Below are 19,148 nucleotides of genomic sequence, written 5' to 3'. Positions count from 1 at the left end.
CAGGATCAAATTGTTGGCACAGCAAGTCCCTCACGGGAGCCCTGTCTTTTGTGAGATCGTCTTCTTCCTTTACCTTCACATGGGTTCTGTCTTTTGGACCTTTCTGTGTCTTAACTTTCTCTTCTAATAAGGACACAGAGAAAAGTACATATGGATATTTATGAATATCATGTGTATTTTTGTTATATCTCCAAATAGAAACTAATACAAATATATATAAATAAATAAATAAACTGTAGTAGATCTATACTATATTCCATTGAATACTATTCACTAATAAAGCATAATAAACTGAATACATGTTTATACTATTCATCAATCTTAAAATAGTTAGAATGAGCCAAAAAAGATAGAAAATATAAGAACATACATAGTATGTTCCAATTATATAAAATCTTAGGAAATAGAAGCTAATTCATAATAATGAAAAGCAAACCAGTGTTCCACTATTCCACAGAAACAAGGCACAAGGAAGTCTTTGGTGGGTCTACATTATCATTTGTCATTACCTTTGCTTAATGAACATACATTCATCTTAATTGCATAATGAATTAATGGATATAAGGATATGTCAAATCTTATCAAATTGTGTATTTTAAATATGTATAATGTATGATAATATGTTCATGCCAATAAAAGTGGCTGAAACATTTGAACCAATATACAAAGAATCAAAGAATAAAGTGAAAAATGCAAGACTATAGTGGTCATCTCTCGACTCCACAGTCCCACTGGCATTTGAATAGTTATTTCTCTTGTACACGAGAAATTATCAGTCTAAAGGTTGGGATACTAAGAAGAGCTTCCTCATGTTAGGGACCTGAAGAGAGCATTCCTACATGGATACGAAGACAGATGGAGAATGGCTGACCTTTCTGGAGTTCCAGCCTGTGAACCACATGCACATTCAGCTCTGGTCTGTTTGCCACAGACTACCATTTTCAAATCCACAGTCAGCTCCCTACTTTGGGTGTGGAATTCAATAAAACCGGCCTTTGTACCTATGTCTGCTAAAATCTGTACCTAAATGCTTAATGAGCTTGGAACAAGAGAGGCCAAGTTACCAGAAACAGACTTACTGTGGTTGCTGACCTCGTGGTTTTGGTTTTTTAGATTGGTTAGACTTTGCTAACTGGTGAGACTCAGGGGTGATAGCCTGGCCCAGCCATCTTCTCCAGGCAAGGATTTGTTATTACATACATCCCTGGGGTTAGGGCCCATATTTTAATGTAGAAGAACTCTTTGAACCAGTATTTCTGAGACAGGATTGTAGGACAGAATTACGAAACAGAATCTCTGACAAAGATCCCACAATCACTGCCAAAGACACAATTCAGGTGATTTGTATTTCATTCCATCCCCATCTGTACAAGGAAAAACAACAAAAATAAAAAAGTCCTCCAAATTAGAGAGTCTTAAACAATTTTAAAGGGTTGAGGCAAAGAGTGAAAGATTGGTGTCTAGGGGGCTGTGATGGTGAAAGCAGGACTGACCAGTGCTTCTCATTACTGAAGAGAAACAGCACAGAAAACCTGCAGACAGAGACAGCTATCCTAACCTCACATACATTTTCAATTGGGGAACTGAGAGCACTTTGGGGTTCTGTACCACTTGCATTTAAACACCCTGTTTTACATCTCTGTAACCACATTCTACACAGTGGTGTGGGTACCACGACACTTTAGAATGGAATTCTGGAAGCAGGCCATGGATAACCTGCTTCACTGCTATTTTGCTAAGTGTTCCAATCAATTAAAACAGTATGGATTATGGAGGAGATATGCAGAACAGAACAGAGTAGGGTCCCAAACCATGAGGTTAGGCTGGCTTTACAGCAGTGAGTTGGGTTACCTCAGAAAAGTCTTCTGCCTCTCAGGGTGTCTGTTGTGGAAGTAATAATTCCCTCTATTGCATACTTCTGAGGACTAAGGTAGGTACCCAGTCTATTACTTGCCTGGGGAATGGGCAGTACTGGTCTCCTTCCTTCCATTTCCCCTCACTCTAGCTACCATCGAGTGAGAATGTGGTTTGCGCATCATATTGCACAATAGTGACTCTCAGAGAACTGCTGGTGGTCCTCTCTGTCACTTGGTGTTTATCCTTCCACTTCCGATTCTTTCTGGTCTTTTCTCTCTGATGCTGGCCTAGACCATGCTCCTGTCTTTTCCATGCTGCCTATGGCATTTCATTAGGAGAGAAGGAAGGCTGTCCCTCTGACCTAGCCTTCTTTCCCAGCAGGGAATCCATAACCTGGGAGGACACCGCACCAGTGTGGCTATCATTTGTTGCCATGCCCAGTGTGGGAAGGTCATGAAAGAGGGACATGTTGGTGAGAGGGGAGAACACAGGGCTGAGTCCTCTGGAGAACAGTAGATAAAGAGTAAAGTCTTCTGCAAGAAATATGCAGACTCTCTCTGTGTGGGATATACCCTGCAAGTAGAAGTGTTTCTTGGTTTGCATTTTCCACAAAGGAAGCTGTGCAGGAAACTCCACAGCATGCTGGGTGCACTTTGCTTCCAGTCTGCTTCTTTTTGTTCACTTTCTGGGAGTTCTTTCTTCCTGAGAAGACCCTGACTTTTCTAGCCCAGATCACCTTCTCAGGTTGCAAATCCACCTAACCTCCAGACATCCTCCCCGCTCTTCATTCTACACAGCTGTCACAACAAACTTTCCCTCATCTGCTACTAAGTGTTTCAGACGGTGTTGTGTGGGCTGTGAGTTGCCGACTCATTACCCGGGGGCTTTCCAATAGAATCTGATGTTATCCAAAACTTCTCATCTGTTTCAAAGGGTACGATTTCCTGCCTTCTCTGGAGGGAAATCAAACGCACTGCGCTTAGGAAACAGAATGATGATTCACAGATTTAGTAGACCTCTAGGCAATTATGGTGTGATTATTCCGAAGTTGGTGTCTCCTCACCTCATTTCCCATAGCAGTGTCTGGAGTGACCCGACTCTTGGTTTTTCATCTTTACAGTGAGAGACATTGAAGAAATAAATCACAGACATCGAGGTGCTCCAAGGGATCTTTGATTCTCTCTTGTCCTCCCAAGCAGATTTTTTCTTACCCTCTCCAAAGGCAGCCAGTCTCCCCCACCTCCTTCTGCAGCCTCTACCTGGGATCGAGGATCCGTCTTTATCATTCTTTAAGTTATACGCCTTGTCACCTGATAAATGTGCTTGTCTCTTTGAAAATTACCCTTTGGACATAGACATTGCTGGTAAAGAGAAACCACTTTCAGCTGGTTTCCCAGCTGCTTTCCAGTTCTCTACCCCCACCCCCGGGGTTGTGATGGGCTTTCCTTACATCATGGTCTTTGTCCCACACTCCAAATCTGTCACATGTTTCTCTAGTTCTTTTTTGTTGTTGTCTTACTGTTTTTAGCTACCGTTTTAATTTCCTGCTGTCAAACACTTTCTGAATCCCTTTGTGTCCTCCATTCCTAGAAGGCTTGTTTAACGAACATTTTTCTTCTCCATGTAACTTTGCTGCCTGTGAACTGATGTAGTGTGATGATGGTTTTAGTTTACATTGACTGATTAAGCATTTTGAATAATTGTTTTAGCTCCATTACTGCGAATCTATTTAGCGTAACACTTTTTCTTTTGCAACCTTTGATTAATGTATGACCACTGGGAAAGAAAGGAGTCAGCACATTCATTTCCCCCTGACACCACAGAGAAGAACTTTCTCCTGTGTGGAGCCTGCAGCCACAGATGCTCAGCACTCCCTGAAGAAAGAGGGAGTGCACTGTTGGAATAATCTGTGTGCTCTCAGCCGGTATTTGCCAATGGTGCTGTGTGGCAGCCATTTCATAGCAGAGAGCAAATGTTAGGATTTAGGGGAAAGTATAGTCAGATATCAGATTTTAAAACAGAACGGTGAATTTCTGTTGAGTTAACAGCCTATAGCTAGATGGTATTTTCTTTTTAAGCTCATGAAACTTAACAGCTGTTTAGTGAAGCAGTATTTTCACATATGTCTGTTTGACAGGTTTAATAGCAAATCTCACAGTAAATGACTTGCTTGAACAGGCCTCCTTGGCTTGGGCTGAAGCAAGAACTGGGTTTTCAGCAAGATTCATTGGGAGTTTTCTGCTTCTGTGTTTACGGGATCAGTAGGCCTTATAAAGCAAAAGAAACTAAAAGGCACTCTCCAGAGAAGATTGCTACCATCTCCGCCAGTGTTCCTCAATGTATTAGCTGGTTCTGCCGGGGGCATAACTTGAACAAACAACTTGTTTACTCTACCGTTGGATTGCTCTCAGACCGCCACTCTTCCAGACCCAAGCTCCTGGGATAATTCTGGTCAGGCATCAGCATCAGTTGCTTCACTCCCATCATCCCATGAGCCTCTGTTGTGGTTTTGAGAACCCAAGGGCAATGTCATAAATGCCATGAGCTGTCCCTTCGCCTGTCTATTAGAATCAACCTCTCTTCTTTCAGTCCCCATGTTTCTACAAGATGCATGTTATTCAGAATGTTATGTTCAGTGGTAGAGGCATTTGAAGAAAGACTCCTTATCATAGCTCTTACTAAAAGAAAATAAAGGTGTAGCTGGGCGTTAGTGGCACTCGGGAGGCAGATGCAGACGGATCTCTAAGAGATTGAGGCCAGCCTGGTCTACAGAGTGAGTTCCAGGACAGTCAGGGAAACACAGAGAGAAACCTTGTCTCCTCAAAACAAAAACAAAAAGGGGGCATAGTTGTTTGGTACAAGTGAATCAGCCCAATATGGGAGCTGGTCATGCAGCAGCTCTTGCCTCTTTCTTTCTAAAATGTAGACATAATTTTGTTTCTCTGAATTGTGGCTGTTTTCAGAAGTAAAAATAAGTGTTAGTGATATTTGAAGAATTGTTTAAATTTCTTACAAGTCAGTCAAATAAGTATGTTTTGCTTTCTTCTTTTGGAACAAGTGCAGAATACAGAGGCCATTACAAAACCAGAAGAGAAAGATTCTGTTGAGCCCTTTGCCCAGCTTACCTCAGTAAAGCATCTCTATAACTACAGCATTGAGGTAGGAGTTTGAGATGTGGTCATGTTGTGTCTAAAGTCAGGAACTATAGAACAGACAGCAGGTGAGGCCAGAGCATAAAACTCAGGCTACCCACAAGAGCTCACTTCCTCTTGCAAGATTCCACTTTTCAAAGATTTTATAATGTAACTTTCCAAAACAGGATCACCGACTGGGAACTGGGTATTCTAACACATGAATTTCAAGTTCAAATCACAACATTCTACCCAATGATCACCATAGGTTTCTATGTATCTCATAAAGGAAAATGGATTTACTCCAACTTCAAAGTCCCGATAACAGTCTCATGGTTTACAAGAACAGAGTCTTTTGAACTTAATATATACACTTAGCTGTGTGCCTTCATAATATCAAAAGCCCAAGTAAACCAATACTGCACTGCCATCCCACCTCCCCACCCCACCCAGTTCTTGAGCTCTTTCAGTAGCGTTCTCAGGTTAGGCTTTCTTTTTCTTTCAAATGAATTTGCACTTCACAAGTTGAAGCCTTCAGTGGGTGAGTCTTCCCCTTAAGTGGTCATCATTGCCTGTTTCCTGGTGGCGAGCAAGGTTTTGCTTTAATGGTGCCAGTCTCTTCAATAATTATAGCTGCTTTCTTAGCACCCAACTTGTCCACAACTTTAACTTTCTCTCCCCAACCTCCAGTTGCTTATGTTTCCTATATTTCTTCTTTTCTTGTTCTCCTACACTCTAGGCCTGGATATGAGCAGTGTGCAGTAAACATGATGTAGCCTTGAATGCTATCCTGTCCTTAGGTTTCCTGTACCAAATATGTCCATTTAAATTCAGATTAATTTAAGTTCTTAGAACTCAGGCAGAATACAACCAGATTTTCTGCTAGGATATGGCACAAATGGCCTCTAACCAAATTCTCAACTGAGTATCGTTCCACTCAGAAAGCTTGTGAGAGGACCTCCACAGTTTACATGTCTGTCAAAATTCCAGTCTTCCAAATTCCCATCAGAATGGCTCATTAATCTCTGTTTGTAACATTCATAAATATTTCTAACCAAAAGATATGGAGCCTTACTCTATGTTCCTGCTGACCTGTTCTAAAAGCCAACACACTACATGGTCAGTTTTATGACAGTAATTACCTCACTCCTTATGCCAACTTCCCACATTTATTACTTTTAACATTGCTGTCACCGAATGCCTGGCAAGAAGTAAATTATGGAAGGAAGGGTACATTTTGGCTTAGAGTTTGAAGGTCTAGTACATCAATGAAGAGAAGGTATAGCCACAGGAGTATGAAGTAATTGATCACATTGCACCCAAAGTCAGGGAACTGAACATTACAGGAAGTGGAGTCATACTGCAAAACTCCTCACCCATACACTACAAGATACTAAATCACTGGACTGAGTGATGACTTTAAATGTGAACCAGTTAAGAGTTTGATCTAAGGTGGTAGCAAGGTGTGTAAAGAAAAGTGTGATTGGTGCTAAATACTTATTAAATATTTAAGGAAATCTATAATAAATTATTAGAGCAAAAACATATTACTTATTTTACATTTAGCATATAGAGAAAAGCTTCAGATAAATTCTTAAAGCTCATGGGTCTAAAGAGAAACAGTAGAAACAGCCAGACCAAATCTCAGGTCTTCCAGCTCCCTTTGTAGGAGAAACTTGTGAATACACTCAAGTGGGAACAAACCCATATTGGTCTGTGAAAAGTAATTTTTAAAGGGACAAATCATAGCCATGTACAGAAGTAAGTAACACATGCTTGATGCATGTGTTAGGTTATTCTATAAATATTTACTGATAGATACTGTGTTTTTGGTTGTGTGTAAAGACAAAATACATTCATTGAGGAGAACATGTTCAATGACTTTTTGTTGTTGTTTTGTTTTGGTTTTTTTTGAGACAGGGTTTCTCTGTGTATCTCTGACTGTCCTGGAACTTATTCTGTAGACCAGACTGGTCTTGAACTCATAGAGATCCGCCTGCCTCCACTTCCCAAGTGCTGGGATTAAAGGCAGGCACCACCACTGCCTGGCTTTTTTTTTTTTCAATGAGTTTTTGTAAAAGTGAAATATTGTCACTACTAAGTATTTTATAGTCTAGCATGGTAACATACATGAAACATGGGACAGTAGCATGGAATGTTCAGCAACCAGCGATACATAAGTGTTAGAGACTGATAAGCTGCTACACCTTGCATAAGCCCAACTTCTGCCATCTACAAATTATGAAATATCACTTGTATTTAATGTAAATCTTGAGGTAAAGCAGCTCCAGCTGGAAAACATACTAAATGCAAGATGATGGGATAGGGTGGGGCACAGTTCCAACATAAGAAAGTGAATTTCTGATCTGGTGAAGTGAGGGTGGGGGTGGAAAGAAGGAGGGTTAGTCAAGAAAGAAGGCAAGGGGTAAGTTACGCGAAGTATTCACCTCATGTCCCTAAGGGAGAGAAGAGTCCAGATTTGTTCCTAAGCAGTGACTAGCATTGGGACTAGACTAGGGTAGGAAATGGAAGAGAAGGTTGAGAGTCAGAGAATCTGTGTCTAATGTTGGATGTTTACAGTTTTATGAGCACTGGGGAAGGTATGCAGACCATGTGTTCGCAATTGAGCTGTGGAGCTGTGCTCACCGACTGGAAAAGCATGAAACTAAAGTGATAGTGGCTAAAATAAATGGGATATCTTTTCTCAGGTAACAGGAAAACAGGAATAGTAGTGGCTTTGCTGTTGAGTGATGGAGGATGAGTTTTTTTTTTTTACTTGTTCCTGTGGTCATAAAAATAGAGTGATGTAGCATCTATGACTCTTTCTGAGCGAGTCATAGGACTTCCTCTGTCTAGAAGATCTGGAAGTGGGAGGAAGAGAATTGTTTAATTCAATTTAGTTAAGTCATTAGTTCCCCATCTCATGAAAAGCGGCTACTCTTAAAAAGCTATTGCAATGTTTGGTTTAGTTTCCTGAAATAGAAATCATAGGTGATCTATGTATATTTTCAGATAATCAGTATGTTATCATGGCTACAATATATAAAGGAGAGATTAAAGGAATGTGACTTATGATGATGTAGTAGAATAAAAGGACGAAATGGTTCCTGTGATAAGTGTGATGAACAATGATGGGGCACCCAGGGGTGTGACAGCAGTGCTGCTATGCTGCACATGGCATGGGTGCTGGTGTTTCACCAGCTCTTTGTAAAGTTTTGAACAAGGCAGCATAATTATTTCTTGAAAACATCTACTTGCATTATAGCTATATGAAAATGACTTTGTATTCCTGTGTCTAATAGAGTTACCTTCAAGGCTCTAATGGCTGGTATTTAATATTAACAATAGAAAAAAAAACTACCAAGTGTGGTGGTGCATTCCTGTAATGTGAGAATTTGGGAAGCTAAAATGGGGGATAAGGTGCCTTGAGTTCAAGGCTATCCTCCGGTCCATAGTGAATACTAGGCCAACTAGGAGTATACAGTAAGACCTTGCTTCAAAATCAAATGACACAAACAAAAAGAATTATAATATAGGAATACCTTTCCTACACAGATTGCCATCCTTATAGCAGCATGTCTATTTCCTGGTAAGATTTTTAAAGCTGTATTACAATTCAAATGGTTGCCCTCTGCAATATTTATACTCGAAATGATTCCTGTGCTTAGCATCATCCATGTAGAGACCAACTAGCTTAAATAACTGAGCTAGACATTTTCTACTCCTAGCCTACCTGAAGGTCAGTTCAGCTAGTAAAGAAAGAAAGAACGCGGAATATGTAATTCAGTGTTCACCATTAGTAGTGGGAATTGACTCATTCTTGCTTTGTGATCTTTCCCCACATTATGGTGTAGTGTTATGGTGTAGAGCAAGGCCTTGATTAGACTAAATAAGTAACTAGAGAGAAAGCTGTAGGAACTGTAAGGCCAATATTAATTAAGCTTTGAATTTAATACAGACAGACTTCTTCCTGAAGATAACTAAAGGTAACCACCCTAAATCCAGGGAGGTTCCCAGGAACTGTGAAGTGAACCTTAATGAGCCAGCATCTGTGCTAGGATTTAGCATTTCTGATCCTTTTTATATGACCCATGCTTTTGATTAAAGACTTAGAGTTGTATTTTCATCAGTGAATCCTGCTCACCAATAAAAGATTTAGAGGAAATATTTGCATTTTTATGTTACTACTAGATTCAGGTTTTTAGAAGACAAAGTAACTGATAAAATAAAAATGAATCAAAAGCAGTGGGCTCTAAGTCTCACCCCCATTTTTAGCACACTCCCTTGCCTCTGTGTCCTTGCCCATCCTGTTGGTCTAATCATTCTGGAATTGTTATCAGAGCCCGAGACAATTTCAAACAATGCATTTTCAGGAAAAATATTTAGAAATGGAAGAAAAGGTTTATTTTTTTCCTATATAAGTCTGTTATTAGGTAATAATTCAGAGTATAAGAGAGTATGAGAAATGTTGCTTTTGCTTTCAGATTTAAGTAGAATAGAAAGAAAATGACATCCCAAAGTTCTGTTTTTGTGAAAAAGACTGTAACCATGGGTTATGAAGGCAGTATATGCAAAATACAAAACAAATCTTTCTAAAATATTGCTCCAAAGTTGCCTGTGACTATATGTGTGCATATATTAGTGTGTGTGTGTGTGTGTGTGTGTGTGCGCGTGTGTGTGTGTGTGTGTGTGTGTGTGAAGTTTCTGAATTCAAAGACATGGCACAGTATGAGTTTTAAAAATAGTTGTTTAACGTTTTGAAGGATATTCCATTTACTGTTTTATAGTCTGAATTCAAGGGAAGGAATAATGATTTCAACCCTCTTTGTATAAGAATAATGAACATTTAAAAATGTGTAGTTTAAGTTTAGACATTTTAAGTAGTTCTGTATTTGCATGAAAGGATGCTGGGTCATTTTTCCTCAGGTTATTAGTATTTGGGGGATTTTAAATCGAAGAGAATCTTGAGTTTCTTTGTAAATGAATTCTTGACTAACTCATTGTCTACCTGTACAACATTGTTTCTTCTCCCTGAGAAATTTACAGAATAACCAATAGGTAACAAGTAATGTCTCTTTTGTTCCATGTTTTCCTAGGGATACTTCCTGTTTCTGCTGTTTCTTCATGTTTTTCTTGGGAATACTTCCTTCCTGTTTCTGCTGTGGTCTTCCATGTTTTCCTGGGGATACTTTCTTCCTATTGCTGTTGTGTCTTCTGTGCTTTCCTGGGGGAATCTTCCTTCCTGTTTCTGCTGTGTTTTCATGTTTTCCTGGGGAATACTTCCTTCCTGTTTCTGCTATGCCTTTGTGCTTTCCTGGGGATACTTCCTGTTTCTGCCGTGTCTCCATGTTTTTCTGGGGGATAATTTCTTCCTGTATCTGCTGTGTCTTTGTGTTTTCCTGGGGTATATTTCCTGTTTCTGCTGTGTCTTCTGTGTTTTTCTGGGGAATACTTCCTTCCTGTTGCTGCTCTGTCTTCGTGTTTTCCTCTTTCTACCATGTATTCAGTGTTTTTCTGGGGGATGCTTTCTTCCTGTTGCTGCTGTCTTCTGTGTTCTCCTGGGAAATACTTCCTTCCTGTTGCTGCTGTTTCCATGTTTTCTTTCCACTTACCCACCCGTCTGACATTTCCTTTGTTGTGTCTGACTACATTTTGTCAGCTTCCCTCCCTTTGCATGCCAGTTCCATCTTCTCCAGGTGCCCATCAAGAAACTCCGACTTTCCTCTGTATCCCAGTTTCAGCGCTATAGCAAATGCTCCATCTGCCCTGTTTTACCTGGACTTTGTAACTACTTCAGTTACAGGACTTTTCCTTTCTGTCTCTTCTTATGCTTGTCAGTTCTTTGATACTATCTTATATATTTAGTCTCTAGTTTAAAAATGGCTCAATAAAGTTTTGTCAAATGAATTGACAGAAGAAGTTAGAACCTAAAAGGAAAGAACAGACCTTTTCCAGTTGAATAAAGAGAAAATAAAATGTGTCAGTGAAGAAATAGTATTTGTTCTTGTTCTTAACATAGAATTTATTTTCCCTTTGTGAACTCCAAAGACATATCACTGAGGCTTGCTTAAGAAGGATTTTCACCAATCCTTTTGCCCTGCACAGAGGCACTGTACTGAGAAGAGATAAATGTATACTTCTTCCTGTCTGCAGAACCTACTGTGAGTCTGTGGGAACTTGAGTGCCAGTGCTCTGTGGGTCATAAGAAGAGCTGGCTTCAACACTGTACCACTCTTGTCTGGATCTAAGCCTTTCTTTTCTTGGCATCCAAATGACATATCTTTATCATTCAAAGGTTAAGCTTGTGTATTTTAATTTTTCTAAAATTAGCCCTGACCTTTTAGAAAAAATAGATTTGATAAACATATTATTTTCTCCTCTACTGCCGTGGGAAAACTTTGGCAAATAAACTCAAAAAGGAAGGATTTGTTTTTGTTTTTTGAAGTTAAATCCATCATGGCCAAAAAATCAAAGTGTCAGGAGCTTGAAGTAGCTGATCATGCCACATTCCCAATCAGGCATACAGTGTTCTGCTGCTCAACCTCCTTCTCCACTATAGTCCAGGGCTTTAGTCACTGGTCATGCCACGGTTACAATTAGAAACAGAGTAAGTCTGTTGCTCAGCCTTCTTCTCCATTACAGCCCAGGACTGTAGCCAGGGAATTAGTGAATCTTTCTAAAAAGTATAGTCTGGTGAAATACTTTCATTGCTTTGATTGTTTAACAAAAGTTAACCTTTAAAAGTATACATAGGTATTGTGATTATAAAAAGTATATAAGTATTTATAAGAAAGAACAGCAGCTGCAATGCAGAGTTGCCATACTTTTTACAATGCTTAAATATTATAGTAAGTTTTTATTTCTGAAGCTTGTTTGTGAAGGAGGGAAGGCCACTCTTATACCCTAAGGAAACTAACACCTTGAGAGATTAAAGGTTTATCTACTCCTTAGATGAAAAGGTACCAAGTGACTACATTGGATCTAGCAATTGAAGGTGCAGTGCTGGGTCATTTATCCTACTTTATTTTGAGGGTGAAGAGACAGATTTATGCACAAACATAGATGTTAACATTAGTTACAATTAGTTAAAGGTGGCGCACACCTTTAATCCCAGCACTCAGGAAGCAGAAGCAGGCAGATCTTTGTGAGTTCGAGGCCAGCCTGGTCTACAAGAATTAGTTCCAGGACAGGCTCCAAAGCTACAGAGAAACCCTGTCTCAAAAAAAATTAGTTATAATGGAAACACAGATGATGTAAACAGCTCAAAGATTTGGCTGGATAGGGCTTCATGGGAGGTTATTTTTAAAACATTTCCGTTGAAGAGTGAGTGGGAGTATTTACAGGAACACTGTTGACTAAAATGAGGTTAGATAAGACATTTAATTTTCTAAATGCTTCAATAAGGATTAACGACAAAAGTGAAGTATTTTAAGTAATGTAATATATGTGGGATACTTTTGTTCTCATATTTACATCTTTAAAATCAAAGTAGTTGTATATTTTGCACCTATGAAATAAAAATATCTCATCTTGCACTAGCTACATTGCAAATGCTGCAAGTCTACAAGATATGAAATATGTGTACACAGGGCAAGAAGTGGAAGAAGGAGCAACGGAGGGGCGGGGTAGGCAAGATGGGCAGATAGAGGGATGAAGGAATGGAGAAAGGCAAACTTAACAAGGTTGCTGATGCCATTTTAAAAGTTATTATTTGTCAGTTGAATTTGAAATGTATCTGTATAACAGTTTATGTTTCTGAGATCTGCGGTTTAGGAATAGCTTTGAGATTTTTGAATATTTTGCAGACTAATATCTGTGAAATAAGGTAACAATGAATTAATAAAGGAAAGGAAATTAAAAAAACACTTTTGTGAGAACTGAAAAATCTTGTCTGTCTATTTTGTGCTTTGTGACACAATTACTAACGTAACTAGTAATAAACAGAAATTTATAGGCTCATTGATTTGGATCCTGGAAAATCTGATAGAGGGTTTTTCTTATTGTGTAACCACATGAGGCAAGATTGTGTGGCAGAAGGACATGAGAGGCTGTGAAAGAAAAACCAAGAGAAGGTTCTAAAACAACTACCCTTGTGAAGAAATAAGTTCATTAGGACTTCAAGACCTACACTTAAAAGTCTCATCACTCAGCAACTCTACTGATGCCAATTAAACAATGATATATCCTTTAGAAGGGGCAGTCAAGCCACAATGTATGCAGTTTAAAAAGTGTCTGACACAATATCGTCCAAACTTTCTGCAATGATAATAATTCCGTTTGAGCTGTGTGGTATGGAAGCCACTAGTCACATGTGCCTATTAAGTCCTTGAAAAATGCCTGGAATGACTGCAGAATTAACTTTAAATTTTTTTAATGTTAAATTAAAATGAACCCATGGACTATTGTCTACAAGCACTAAACTGAGCAGCACTCGCTACACTTATTCTCAGTCTCCTCTCAGTCTCCATGCCACTTTATGGGTCTGAACTCCCTGCAGTGCTGAGTGAGTAGCAGTGTTTAGCATAGAGCTTAGAACTGGAAAAACTATGTATTCCCAGTTTCTTAATCTCTCTGTCCTGATGCATAAGTTCCTTTTTCATAAAAATAAAGGTCATAAGTGTCTGCCCCCTAAAGTGAGGCCCCTATGGGGATCAAATGTGATAACAAGAGCATTATACTTAGGACAGTGTCTTATACATAAGCCATCATGACAAAATGTATTCGTTGTTTTTATTATTATTGTTTCAGTGATGGGTATCACAGAGCTAAAGACTAGCAAATCCCATGCTTTGTTTCTGCATTTGTTTAAGCTCTATGCTTCTAAAAGCATATCACAGTTCCTAGAATATAGCTAAATAAATATTTTTGAAAAGAATCAGGTATTTTTTAGTGGAAATGGGATTAGGAAAAATGCTGAGAGGTCAAGTTGTGTAGACAAAGAAAAAAGAGCTCATTTGGGCAGAGGAAAGATGGGCACAGTTGAACAGTGCTCTGTTAATAGGGAGGTGCAGCTGGTACCCTTTCACCATGCTTCTTCCTTCCTCCTTCTCCCCCTCCCTCTGGCTCTCGTTCAGTAGCAAGATCCCTAGGTAAGGAGTGATTCTATAGGCTTACTACACACTGCCCGGTTAATAAGGTCAATCATTGTTCTTCGATGGCTCTCTCCCTAGGAACTGTATTGCTTGAATATGGTTGGGAAGGTTTGATGATGTTTGGAAAGGAAGAAGGATGCTGCGTGAAAAGCAGGCTGTGAATTGTGAGCTAAAGTATGCTTCTTTTTCTTATTCATTTCTCACAGAAAAAAAATAAACAACTGGGAACAATGAAGTTCCTTTTCTTCATGTTTGGCGTCATTCACCTTTTATCCCCAAGTTCTGGAAAAGCTATATACAAGAATGGCATTTCTCAGAGAACATTTCAAGAAATACAAAAAGAAGTAGCCAGCTATGAAGATGTTGCTAAAGCAATTATCAACCTTGCTGTTTACGGTAAATACCAGAACCGGTCCTATGAGCGTTTGGCACTTCTAGTTGATACTGTCGGACCCAGACTGAGTGGCTCTAAGAACCTAGAGAAAGCCATCCAAATCATGTACCAAAACCTACAGCAAGACGGTCTGGAGAATGTCCACCTGGAGCCAGTCAAAATACCCCACTGGGAGAGGGGAGAAGAATCTGCAATGATGCTCCTGCCTAGAATTCACAAGATGGCGATTTTGGGTCTTGGCAGCAGCGTTGGAACTCCCTCAGGAGGTACTCTTGGCTTTTTCAATTGGCTGTGCTCTTTAATCTAATCTCTGTTTCTCCCTCTCCCTCTTTCCCCTTCTTTACCTTGTTTTGATACATGGATTTCATGCAAACTAGTTTAGTCCTGAATTCATTATGTAGTCAAGGGTGACTGAACTTGTGATCCTTTTTTTCCTTCTCCTGAGTGTTGAGGTTACAGGTGTGTCCCCACACCTGGTTTCTGTGATGCTAAGGCTTCATGTTTGCTAAGCAAGTATCCTTCTAACAGTGCTACACATCTGTGGTTCTACTCTCCTGTCGTTTTGTACAACCAATATCCACCGACATGACTGACAATATATGTGATTTCTACTGTGAGGAAATATAATCATTTCTCATTTGATTTTCTTAGTGAGTTCTCAACCCATATTGTTTCTCTTCCATCTTCCTTCTTCCTTTTTTTCTATTTCTCTTCAGAAAGAAACCATACTAGGTAACTTTTCAGATGAATTATTATCAGCACCTTGGCTTTACCTTTATCCAGCAATATAATGCCTAGATATGGAATATATAGCCAGTTAGCAGTCACCTACCTGTAAAACTTGAATGTATTCATGGATTAATTTCCTATGGCAGATAAAGTATTTTGTATTCTTTTGACTTTCTCTTATACTAAGACCCAGCAGACACACAGTTTATTTAAAAATCATTAATGAAAAAGATTCATGTACTATAATATCTACCCATTAGAAACATAGCATAATGATTTTTAGCATATTCACAGAATTGTTCAATTTAATTCTAGAACATTTGGATTGTAGAACACAATTTAATTATTGAGCATTTAATTATTCCCTCCCCCGACCTCATAACTAGGAGGAGCCATATTTAATCCTCTAGTCCCACTCTCCAAGACCCAAGAAGCCACTAATCTGCTTTCTGCCCATCCTGGACTTGACCCACGGATGGAGCAATGCGCTCTGTGGCCTTTTGTGACCTTCATTCAGCATCATGCTTTCCCGGTCATTTATGCTGTGGCACATCTAAGTGCTTTTTCTTCATTGGTGAAGGGTATTTTATTTTTGTTGTCTTTATCAGTCAGCAAATCTTTAGACTGTTTCCACTTTTTCTAAATAATGAATAATGCCATTATATACATTTATTACAAGTTTGTGTGAATATGTTCTCATCAATCTTGTTTATATATCAAGGAGAAGAATTTCTGGGTCATTTGATAACTCTCTAGATTTAATTTCCTTGGTACTGGCAAGCTGTTCTCTGAAATTTGTACCATTTTATGTTCTTGCTAATAATGTACAATTTTCCCATTTACTTGCAAACATTTGTATTTATCTGTCTTTTTAGATATAGGTACCTAACAGTATCTCACTGTGGTTTTGCTTTGTATTTTATTAATGACAAGTGATATTGAACATCCTTCTATGCTTTTTATTATTACTTTTAATTATGAATTAGTTGATTTATTATTTGTGTGTGTGCAAGTGCGTGCATTTATGTATATGTGTTTCTTTGTGTATGTGAATTTGTGTGTGTGTGTGCATGCGTGTGCATGTGTGCATATATGTATATGCAAGTGTCTCTGTGTGTATGTGAATGTGAATGTGTGTGTGTGTGTGTGTGTATGTGTGTGTGTGTGTGCGCGCACGCATGCACACACACACACATTCCATACTGGATATACAAAGGTGTGAAGGTCAGAGGACTACTTTCTGAAGTTAGTTCTCTCCTCCCACCTTGTTGGTCTTGAGAATTACATACTGCCTATTGCTCATCTCTTTCCATCTTTTGTATCAGGTCCAAGTTCAGGACCTAACATGCTACATCAAGTTTTATAGGTTTCTTTTAACTGATACTCCTGACTTATTTCATTTGAATTGATTTCTATGCTGTTGTTTTCATTGTCTTTGTACAATATGGACTGCATTCTACTCTAGCACTTAAAATCATTCCATTGTCTCCAAAACCACAGAGAAACCCTGTCTCGAAAAACCAAAAAAAAAAAAAAAAAAAAAAAAATCATTCCATTGTTAAGGGTATGGTTCAAATTATGATCTCTGTTCCATGTTTGAAAACTCATTCATGCTTAAGCTTTCTTCAGGACTATGTGATGTTCCTAGTGCTCTTGTGTGTCTGCTGTATCTTATACTGAGAAGGTTTAATTTGCAGTTGGGCAGCAGTGTCAGGGAAGAGGGAGATCGGTGACCATCAGCCAAGTCACAATTTAGATGTTTACTCTGGTCTCTTCTCTCTGGAAAGAGAAGCAGCAGATGGAGGGGTCTGGAAAGCAGCAACTTAGTCTTACCTCTGAGTTTGTCTGAAAGAATCTTTTTTTTTTTTGATTTTCGAGACATGGTTTCTCCGTAGCTTTTGGTTCCGGTCCTGGAACTAGCTCTTGTAGACCAGGCTGGCCTCGAACTCACAGAGATCCACCTGCCTCTGCCTCCCGAGTGCTGGGATTAAAGGCATGCGCCACCACCGCCCAGCTGTCTGAAAGAATCTTAAAATAGCAATCCTGCATCCTCCTAATGCCACCACAGAGGCGTTCTACATCCAGCACTTCCTGTTTGTTGCTCAGGCAATAGCTAGCTTACTAATAAGATCCTACTATCAGATTATTAATTATTTGCACCTGACCCTTTCATCCTCCTCGGTCTCATAATAGAAATAGCATGATCTCAGTTGATGGGGGAGAATAATCTCTGATATCTAGTCACACTGAGTAGCAGTGCTGTGGAGATAGTGTATCCTTGGGTACTTTGCATTTGGAGGTATGAAATCAGCTGGTGGATCTAAGTGCAAAATGTCAGAGTTTGCAAGTTTTACTGGTTGTTGTGTAGAATACTCACATTGTCTTTGGGTAGGTGTTAGGCCACATTCAGATAACAGCATCTAAGACAAACTCCTATACTGTGACCATACCTTCATAAGGGTTTTCTTTCTTCATCTCATCTAGTCTATTTCTGCTCATATCTTTCAGCTGTACCCTTTTATCCCTAATTGTTTCTTTTTTCTTTTTTTTTTTTTGGTTTTTCGAGACAGGGTTTCTCTGTGGCTTTGGAACCTGTCCTGGAACAAGCTCTGTAGACCAGGCTGGTCTCGAACTCACAGAGATCCGCCTGCCTCTGCCTCCCGAGTGCTGGGATTAAAGGCGTGCACCACCATCGCCGGGCCCTAATTGTTTCTGTGAGAATAGGATACTACCGTTTGCTCTTCCTGGAAAGTTAAGATGCATGGGTCAGAAAGTCTGGAAAACAATGGCTGGATTATATGCTGAACTTTCTGCATTCCTTTTGCAGGAACATAAAGTAGCTTTGCATATTCTTTGCACCTTCATATTGTCATACTAGCATGGCTCAGAAAGTCAAACCAATAAACCAAAATCACCACTAAATTTGATTACATCAAAAACAAGAAATTGTATTCATGACCAGCGAGAAAGCTCAATAGGTAGAGGACCCTGGGAACATCCTGAGGACCTTAGTTCCATTCCTTGATACCACAAGATGGCAGGGGAAAATAAAATTACAGAGTTGTCCTCTGACCTAGGAAAGCTGGTGCTTTTGTCTGAGACCTGAGAGCTAGAGAGCTGATTGTATAGATTCTATTTTGGATTCTACATTGAATTGCCTGGGAACCAGGAATGTTGAAAGTAAGAAAGATTGATGTCTCATCTCAGTCAGTCAGTGTGATTCAACATTCTTTTGCCCTTTTGTCTATTCAGGCCCTCAATTGATGCATGATGCTAGTCCAAATTGTAGAAACATCTGCTTTATCCAGCCCACAAGTTCAAATACTAATCCTTTCTAGAAACATCTTCACTGCTCCAGCCAGAAGTAATGTTTAATCTGCTCCCAGTGCATTCGACGTCCCAGAAAGCTTCTTCTTTATGACAAATATGTGGGAAAAGAGAAAAACCTGAGAGGGCTCAGATTTTAAGGGGCAATGGTTTGGGTTTTGCCCAGAAATGGAGGAGCAAAAGAGTTAAAATAATAATTATTATCTTCCTGATGTAAGAGGTGAAGTTGAGAGAATCAAAGATTATCAAGTGTTTTAAGTTTGAGTTAGTGAAAAAAAATGAAGTGATGATGAGTGATTCCCCTCTGTATGCTATGTTGTTTTATTACCATTGGTTAATAAAGAAGCTGTTTTAGCCTGTAGCAGGGCAGAAGATAGCCAGGCTGGAAGAGATCTATAGAGAGAATAGGCAGAATCAGAGAGATGTGATGTAGCTGCCAAAGGAGACTGATACCAACACCTTGCTCAGTAAGCACAGCCTTGTGGCGATACATAGATTAATAAAAATGAGCTCATTTACAATATAAAAGCTAGCTAGAAATACACCTAAGCTATTGGTCAAACAGGGTTGTATGTATATAGTTTCTGTGTGATTATTCGGGTCTGAGTGACCAGGAAA

General features: G+C 39.3%; 1 protein-coding gene across 5 annotated transcripts in view; it reads left to right on the top strand.

Annotated features, from left to right (window-relative positions):
- Nucleotides 1-19,148, top strand: part of Cpq (carboxypeptidase Q) — a 357,049-nt gene that overhangs the window by 50,920 nt on the left and 286,981 nt on the right. For all 5 annotated transcript variants that reach the window (XM_041637438.1, XM_041637441.1, XM_041637437.1 and 2 more), the window contains one exon: nucleotides 14,287-14,740. In XM_041637438.1, coding sequence (XP_041493372.1) covers nucleotides 14,311-14,740 — 430 coding nt within the window. In that variant the 5' untranslated portion in view covers nucleotides 14,287-14,310. The remainder of the gene's footprint in view (nucleotides 1-14,286; nucleotides 14,741-19,148) is intronic.

The sequence above is a fragment of the Microtus oregoni genome, unplaced genomic scaffold, assembly GCF_018167655.1.
Source record: "Microtus oregoni isolate MIOR12 unplaced genomic scaffold, Mior012 000053F_ref0000044, whole genome shotgun sequence".
Classification (NCBI taxonomy): domain Eukaryota; kingdom Metazoa; phylum Chordata; class Mammalia; order Rodentia; family Cricetidae; genus Microtus; species Microtus oregoni.
This window is presented reverse-complemented; position numbering and strand designations above follow the sequence as displayed.